This window comes from Salvelinus alpinus, chromosome 5 (genome assembly GCF_045679555.1).
Source record: "Salvelinus alpinus chromosome 5, SLU_Salpinus.1, whole genome shotgun sequence".
NCBI lineage: Eukaryota > Metazoa > Chordata > Actinopteri > Salmoniformes > Salmonidae > Salvelinus > Salvelinus alpinus.
In genome coordinates, this window is record NC_092090.1 from 2,879,043 (window position 1) to 2,888,296 (window position 9,254).

Consider the following 9,254-nt stretch of genomic DNA (forward strand, 5'->3'; position numbering starts at 1 on the left):
TAGACCAAACCGTTCGGACGCGACAGACATTTTCATGAGAAGACAGATTTTCATGGTCTGACAAACACCACTCTAGCTCTGCCACTTTTCACTGAAGATGCGGAATTGCGACATCGGCTGATGTGGTGGATTGAGACCCATCCAACCCAATATCTCTTGCCTAAACAGACAGATTTTATTATTGTATTACGTTAATTAGATTTCCGCAGGGCCCCAAACCTTTTAGGCTAAGGATTAAGAAACAAAATTGTTTATAGAAAATGGTGATAAAGAAAATATACCAGGTTGCAAAATTGTTGGGAAGAGATTTCCATTGTATCAATTCCTTGGAACATGATTTATGAACTGATACATAAAATGACCCCTGATTCAAAACTTAGAGTGTTTCATTTTTAATTATTATACAACATTCTCTCAACCAATAGAATGTTATATATACAGTGGGGAGAACAAGTATTTGATACACTGCCGCTTTTGCAGGTTTTCCTACTTACAAAGCATGTAGAGGTCTGTAATTTTTATCATAGGTACACTTCAACTGTGAGAGACGGAATCTAAAACAAAAATTCAGAAAATCACATTGTATGATTTTTAAGTAATTAATTAGCATTTTATTGCATGACATAAGTATTTGATACATCAGAAAAACAGAACTTAATATTTGGTACAGAAACCTTTGTTTGCAATTACAGAGATCATACGTTTCCTGTAGTTCTTGACCAGGTTTGCACACACTGCAGCAGGGATTTTGGCCCACTCCTCCATACAGACCTTCTCCAGATCCTTCAGGTTTCGGGGCTGTCGCTGGGCAATACGGACTTTCAGCTCCCTCCAAAGATTTTCTATTGGGTTCAGGTCTGGAGACTGGCTAGGCCACTCCAGGACCTTGAGATGCTTCTTACGGAGCCACTCCTTAGTTGCCCTGGCTGTGTGTTTCGGGTCGTTGTCATGCTGGAAGACCCAGCCACAACCCATCTTCAATGCTCTTACTGAGGGAAGGAGGTTGTTGGCCAAGATCTCGCTATACATGGCCCCATCCATCCTCCCCTCAATACGGTGCAGTCGTCCTGTCCCCTTTGCAGAAAAGCATCCCCAAAGAATGATGTTTCCACCTCCATGCTTCACGGTTGGGATGCTGTTCTTGGGGTTGTACTCATCCTTCTTCTTCCTCCAAACACGGCGAGTAGCGTTTAGACCAAAAAGCTCTATTTTTGTCTCATCAGACCACATGACCTTCTCCCATTCCTCCTCTGGATCATCCAGATGGTCATTGGCAAACTTCAGACGGGCCTGGACATGCGCTGGCTTGAGCAGGGGGACCTTGCGTGCGTTGCAGGATTTTAATCCATGACGGCGTAGTGTGTCACTAATGGTTTTCTTTGAGACTGTGGTCCCAGCTCTCTTCAGGTCATTGACCAGGTCCTGCCGTGTAGTTCTGGGCTGATCCCTCACCTTCCTCATGATCATTGATGCCCCACGAGGTGAGATCTTGCATGGAGCCCCAGACCGAGGGTGATTGACCGTCATCTTGAACTTCTTCCATTTTCTAATAATTGCGCCAACAGTTGTTGCCTTCTCACTAAGCTGCTTGCCTATTGTCCTGTAGCCCATCCCAGCCTTGTGCAGGTCTACAATTTTATCCCTGATGTCCTTACACAGCTCTCTGATCTTGGCCATTGTGGAGAGGTTGGAGTCTGTTTGATTGAGTGTGTGGACAGGTGTCTTTTATACAGGTAACGAGTTCAAACAGGTGCAGTTAATACAGGTAATGAGTGGAGAACAGGAGGGCTTCTTAAAGAAAAACTAACAGGTCTGTGAGAGCCGGAATTCTTACTGGTTGGTAGGTGATCAAATACTTATGTCATGCAATAAAATGCAAATTAATTACTTAAAAATCATACAATGTGATTTTCTGAATTTTTGTTTTAGATTCCGTCTCTCACAGTTGAAGTGTACCTATGATAAAAATTACAGACCTCTACATGCTTTGTAAGTAGGAAAACCTGCAAAAGCGGCAGTGTATCAAATACTTGTTCTCCCCACTGTATGGGGGATACAGCCATCCCAGCGCTGCAGATATTGCTGCGAAGAGTCAGAATCATTAGATCACTTATTTTGGTAAATCCCTGCTGCAGTGTGTGCAAACCTGGTCAAGAACTTCAGGAAACATATGATCTCTGTAATTGCAAACAAAGGTTTCTGTACCAAATTTTAAGTTCTGCTTTTCTGATGTATCAAATACTTATGTCATGCAATAAAATGCTAATTAATTACTTAAAAATCATACAATGTGATTTTCTGGATTTTTGTTTTAGATTCCGTCTCTCACAGTTGAAGTGTACCTAATTACAGACCTCTACATGCTTTATAAGTAGGAAAACCTGCAAAATCGGCAGTGTATCAAATACTTGTTCTCCCCACTGTATATGAGGGATTGGAAATGATGCAGACAATTACACTGATAGAAGCCACTATCTATCTGCAATATTAAATATGATCTACCCTCTAAAACAATATGTATATATAAATAACAAATACTAAATCATAGTACATACTCTGCTGTTCTATTGTTCAGGTAATCATGTGGAACGATGTCCGATCATAATTTTTGTTCTTTGTTGTTTGAATTAACGTCTTTGTTGTAATATCGCAAACTGAAGTGGCAGTTTCACCTCTATGGATTCCAACTTTAAGGTCATTGTCAAAAGGAGACATGATGTCACGTTCCTGACCTGTTTTCTCTTGTTTTGTATGTCTTTATTGGTCAGGGCGTGAGTGTTGGGTGGGCAGTCTATGTTTTCTATTTCTATGTTGGGTTTTGTGTTCGGCCTGGTATGATTCTCAATTAGAGACAGGTGTGTATCGTTTGTCTCTGATTGAGAGTCATACTAAGGCAGCCAGGGTTTCACTGGTGTTGTGTGGGTGTTTGTTTCCTGTGTTAGCGTTTGGGCCACACAGGACTGTTGCAGGTTAGTCACGTTTGTTGTTTTGTTTATTTGTAGTGTTTGTTGGTTTGCCATTAAAATCATGAATACCTCCTACTCCGCATCTTGGTCCGATCCATGCTCCTCCTCGTCTGAGGAGGAGAACGACATTGACAGCCGTTACACATGAACTGGGTAATGGATAGACAGGTTGAAACATGACTATAAGTGGGGTGTAGTCTGAGGAGGAGGAAAGATACAGTTCCTAGGAATATGTATTCTGTAGAACTCTGAATGGAGGGAAGATACAGTTCCTAGGAATATGTATTGTGTAGAACTCTGATAGGTGAATTATTTGCCAACTTAACTGGAGAAAATGTATAAAAGAGACACTCAGCTCTTCGATGTGACACATTCTCCCAGAGAAGACCCTTTCTCCCAGAGAAGACACTTTCTCCCAGAGAAGACACATTCTACCAGAGAAGACACTTTCTCCCAGAGAAGACACTTTCTCCCAGAGAAGACACTTTCTCCCAGAGAAGACACATTCTCCCAGAGAAGACACATTCTCCCAGAGAAGACACATTCTCCCAGAGAAGACACTCCAGAACAGAGGAAGAACACAACACCGCTGGTAAAGAAATGACTTCCATTGAAGGGTTCTGATGTGTATATGAGTATGTCTGTGTTACTATAAAGGGTGGTGGTGGGATACATGGGTTTCACTTGTTCCACTAACACCATAACACCTGATTCAGATGATCAAAGAATCAGAGTCTTCAATGTGGATCAGAATTGATGTAAGAGGAAAACAAATACATGACTAATGAAGTCCTCTAGAGGGCGTTGTTACCACTCCTGATGTGTGATAATGTATTTTAGTGTTGTTTTTTCAGTTAACCAATTCAGTTATATATGTTTATAATGAATCATTTGACTCAGCCGAGACCAAATGTCTGTTTTAGTATCTGTTCAGGGTGTTTTAGTATCTGTTTAGGGTGTTTTTAGTATCTGTTTAGGGTGTTTTAGTGCTTCCTTGAGGTCATCATTTTATCAAGCCATGTTTCCCCTTTAGAACACCTGGAGAAAATACTTAGTGAAGCTGGTCGCTGATTCCTTCATATGTTATACTTATCAGATGTCCTGGTCTTTGGTGTATTTAGTGTGTCATGTCTTGCTACACATGAGGTGTTGACCAATGTCACTCTGTATTCTTACTCTACAGACACTTGTCTCCAACTACACAAAATGGCTTCTAAATACATCACAGAAATTGCTATCTCCACTACCCCTGAAAGGGACCAACAGCTTCATGACGAAGACTTTAACAAGATGGATGTCAACCTCAACAAAGGCACTTCATCCACCACCAGAGTTTACATCTGGTTCAAAAAGGGCAATGGTAAACCCATCACCAGAGTCCAGTTTTCATTCTCTGGTGCAATGAAAGAGGACCTGAAAAAAGCAGGGTTCACTGAGCTCCCAGAAAACCTCAACTCTGGAACACAAGGAGACGTCATCCAGCTGTGGTACTTTAGAGGTGAAAGCCCTAAGTATGACATTCCCATTGAAGGTCTCTTCCTCACCACTAACGAGAACGAAGAGGCCCACCAATTGAAGCTCGGCTGGGAAAGGCTACCATGCAGTCTGAACCGCGGTAACCCAGGTGCTTTCATCACCCTCTGGGTGAAGAGAAAGAGTCAGACCTACATCTGTGACGTTGCTGCCACCACTTCATTCCACGAACACATGAACCTTTTCAAAGAGGGCTACATCCGGCTGGATGAAGATCTCAATAGAGGTTCTGGAGGAAAACCCATCTTCTTCTGGTACCGTCAATCCACCTCAACGGGCGGAGGGATCACTGAGATGAATGCATCCATCAAACATGAACAGGATTCCATCCTAGAGAAGCGTGGTTTCACCATGATGGATGTTAACCTCAATGCGGGAACAAACGGTCTGTCAGTGTATGTCTGGATCAAGAAAGATGGATCTCTCCCTATCAAGGCCTTGACCGTTACATCCAACCCTGATGTAATTGGTCCTTATGACGAGGTCGGCTTGATCCTCATCGATAAAAATCTGAATGCCGGCAACAATGGTATGCCCCTCTACCTCTGGTATGGCAAATAAAACCCTGAGTTGGAGAGGCAGAATCAGCCCACAATTGTGCCAGATATTAGCTTTTGCATGGCAATTTATCTGTTTGATTTTCATAAAGTCACGGTCAGAGATAATTTAGAAATGTTTTCTTTAATGTTGTTTTCAATCAATTAACAATTGAATTATCGAAATTATATTTTAGCAGCAGGTTCATTTCTTCTGAATATATCAAGGGGTTGTAAGGTTTTATATTACATTGTGTTAGTCAGATATTATTTTGAAGTAAAAAGTAATACAATTAAAATGATTCCTGTGTAACACTGAGCATTCTGTTAATCAATAAAGAAAGCATATCAAATGAGAACATTGTACCTTTTAATTCATTGAATGCTTGACCTTATCACAAAGGCCTGATAGCACCTACTGTACATGATCATTTATATTATAATGACCAGGAATGGGAGAGGACAAAGCTCACAGATTCACATTAAGGTGGATAATGTAATGATCTGATAACACCTACTGTACATTACAGTTTATATTATAATGACCAGGAATGGGAGAGGACAAAGCTCACAGATTCATACTAAGGTGGATAATGTAATGATCTGATAACACCTACTGTACATTACAGTTTATATTATAATGACTAGGAATGGGAGAGTACAAAGCTCACAGATTCATACTAAGGTGGATAATGTAATGATCTGATAAATAACATACCTAAAGCTTTGTTTCACTGATAACTCACATTTGACAACGTCTGGGTGTCTTGCAGATTGTAGGATATGTTTTCTTTGACTTGATCATCCAGTCTTCTAGATATCTATATGATTTGTTTTGGGTCTCAATGCAATATTTCCATGGTGCAAAACAGCACAGATTATAAGAACAATTAAAATACAATCAGCGTGATTTACTATGAAACGTTTTTCAACAATGTGCGTTAAATCTGTAGTTTAAAAAAAACAAGTAGCCACCCTGCCACTGTTTTGGTAAACAGGGGATGTGGCTGGAGAAATGTAACCACTCAAATGCAGAGATAGAACTATGGATGTAAGGACTGACCATCCATGATATCAACGTTAGTTTTAACCATGTTTTGAGGTTGTTTGTTTACAATTTCCTCATTTACAAACAAAGTAAATCAACATTGTATTGTCATGAGAATCAATAATAAACAGTTGTTATGTTCACTATGTCGTCCCTGTGTATTAGTTTTGTGTGTTTCCCTTTGACTCACATTATCTGTCCTATGGGAGCCACCGTATCTGCTTCCTGTTATGAATGTGACGAGAGTTGTAGATAATAAACACCCCAGCAGTTAATAAAGAATTTAGCTGGTCTCGTTCTTTCAACAAAACACTATTCTCTCTCTTTTTATTTTCTTTACCCCTTTTTCTCCCTAATTTCCTGGTATCCAATTGGTAGTTACAGTCTTGTCTCGTTGCTGCAACTCCCATACGGACTCAGGAGAGGCCACACTGCTTCTTGACACAATGCCCACTTAACCCGGAAGCCAGACGCACCAATGTGACGGAGGAAACACCGTACACCTGGCGACCGTGTCAGCGTGCACTGTACCCGGCCCGCCACAGGAGACACTAGTGCGCGATGGGACAAGGACATTCCTGCCGCCCAGACTCTCTAGTGGCACAGCTATCACTGCGATGCAGTGCCTTAGACCACTGCGCCACTCGGGAGCCCCGTAACAGTATTCTCTCTTGAACGGAGATCCTCGAGTTTCCCAGCCGCCTGTCTAGGCTTTATGCCTGTGCCCGAAATCAACAAAGGTAGAAATAATGTCATTGTTTTCAAATATGTATTGTTGTCACTGACAGTTATTCTCAGCAACACTAAATAGACACTTTTTAACTATACATGTCACAATTCCAAATGTAATAAATGATATTTTTGATTAATAACAATACACAGTTAAAACTTGTTATAACTACTTCTTTCATAAGCATGGTCTGTTGTTCAACACACCCCATTTCTAAAGCACAAAATTGCTGAGGCACGAACAGGATACCCAGTGTTATAAAACTGCAGACCGCACAAAAACAGTTATGGAGCAATAAAACTAAACTGCCAGAGTAGGGTAATTGCTCAACATTCCTCCAGGCAGGGAACCCCTGGCCCTAAGACAACAACTGCTGGTTACTGTCTCCTCTTATCTCATGACTGCAGAAACACACAAGAATGCCACTGCACGAACGCACACACATACACACCCACACCCCTCTTTCGGGGCTGGGTTCCAAGGACAAAGAACACTACTAAGAACCAATGGAACATTGATATCAGCCTGAAGGGGACCGCCCTCCACACACAGCGACCAGTCAGGAGTACGAACTGCCAGAATCTACCTACGTCAATTAATGTATAAAATGTAAATGCACTCCATGTTTCGGGACTCCTGTCGGCTAGTTCCTTCTGAGCTAAATGAATGAGTCCGTGCAGCACGCTTTGCTCAGATATCTTTACATCGAATAAACTGTCTTACTATATACCGATCCACCCTGTCCAGCGTCTTGACTTGGTCTCATTTCTCTAGTAACGAATCATCAACAAAACTTGGTAGAAGAGGATGGTTTATCAACCTTTGAATTCGGTCTATAGAGAGTTGATGTGAGAAAAGAGAAGTTTGAGACAGATTCAGAAGGACGGGTGACCTGTTCACAGGAGCCATCGGGAATTCAACTCATCCCAGGAAACTGATCTAAGAGCTCGACAAATAAAGGTAAGCAGAGCCTGTTAAATCAAAAATCTGCATATTGTATTATAGAATATAACTAAATTTAAGATCAGTGACTGGGCGTGAGTATGAATTTCTGTTAAATTTGTATAAAGAACGTTAAAACAAAGGCATTGTGTAAGGATATCTGCGTTAAAAATCCCATTCCAAGTAGTCTGATGAACAGTGAGGAATTAAATGGATTTTGTCTGAATGTATTCCAAGTAGTCTGATGAACAGTGAGGAATTAAATGAATTTTGTCTGAATGTATTCCAAGTAGTCTGATGAACAGTGAGGAATTAAATGAATTTTGTCTGAATGTATTCCAAGTAGTCTGATGAACAGTGAGGAATTAAATGAATTTTGTCTGAATATATTCCAAGTAGTCTGATGTAACAGTGAGGAATTGATGAAATGATGTGAAATGATGAAATGTGATATTGTGTGATCAAGTTGGTAATAGCGAACCTGAGCCTACTGGAGTTGGCATTCCAGTAGACAGAAGTCTATGCTTGATATTCTGAATGTATTCCAAGTAGTCTGATGTAACAGTGAGGAATTGATGAAATAAGTTGCATTAGCAGAACCGAGACTAGTCGATAACTATTTTTCGATTAGGAGCGTTGGTAAGAAGTTATTGCTTGAACTAGGAGTATAGGAATTAAACCTGAACTCTCCAAATTAATGTAACTGCTTGACCGTTTCACGAGACTGATTGTTAACTACTGGTATTCTACAGTAAGGCTGTGTTGAAGTGACCGCCGAGTCAAAGTTGAGCCGTGTTGCAGCAGCCGTGCTGAGAGATGACTTGATTGTATTAATGTGATTTTTCCCTCTTAAGCTGTTGGTATTGCCTTAAGGACTAGAATTCATTTGACAATTATTATAGAAGCGCTAGGATATACTAATATATTGTCCCAAAAGGACACGTTTGAAATACTTTGGGAAAGTATTTAATTAATTAGTTGAATATGTGATAATAATATTTTTTGAGAAAAATGAGTCCTAGAATTAATTAAATAATTATTCTAGAAGCGCTTGAATTTACTAATATATTGTTCCAAAAGGATATAACTGAAATACTTTGGGAAGGTATTTAAATAATTCATTAATTATGGACAAATAAAACTTATTGAGAAAAATAAGTCCCATAATTAATTCAATAGTTATCTCAGAAGCGCTCGAATTTATTAACATATTGTTCCAAAAGGATATTGCCGAAATACTTTGGGAAAGTATTTAATTAATTCGCCAAACATAAAGTAATAACAGTCTTTGTGGGCGGGACACAAGAGATAAGTCTGTGTCGGCACCAAGAATACATCGCTGGGCGATCAGTGACGGGCTAAGTACGCCAAGATAGTAAAAGACCCAGACATAGCTTAACGACAAAATGGCAACAACCACCATCCCCAAGCTCAAATTCAATGAATACTTAGATCAGAGAATACAGGACAGAGCAGGGGGAAAAATACAGTATAAGACA

At 40.3% G+C, this 9,254-nt stretch overlaps 1 protein-coding gene across 1 annotated transcript; it reads left to right on the forward strand.

Annotated features, from left to right (window-relative positions):
• Window positions 1-3,026: 3,026 nt before the first annotated feature.
• Window positions 3,027-5,400, forward strand: LOC139575414 (uncharacterized). Its single transcript, XM_071400353.1, has 2 exons — window positions 3,027-3,558; window positions 4,150-5,400. Exon 2 carries the CDS (start codon window positions 4,173-4,175, stop codon window positions 5,058-5,060), a length of 888 nt encoding a protein of 295 aa, XP_071256454.1. The 5' UTR covers window positions 3,027-3,558; window positions 4,150-4,172; the 3' UTR covers window positions 5,061-5,400.
• Window positions 5,401-9,254: the final 3,854 nt, after the last annotated feature.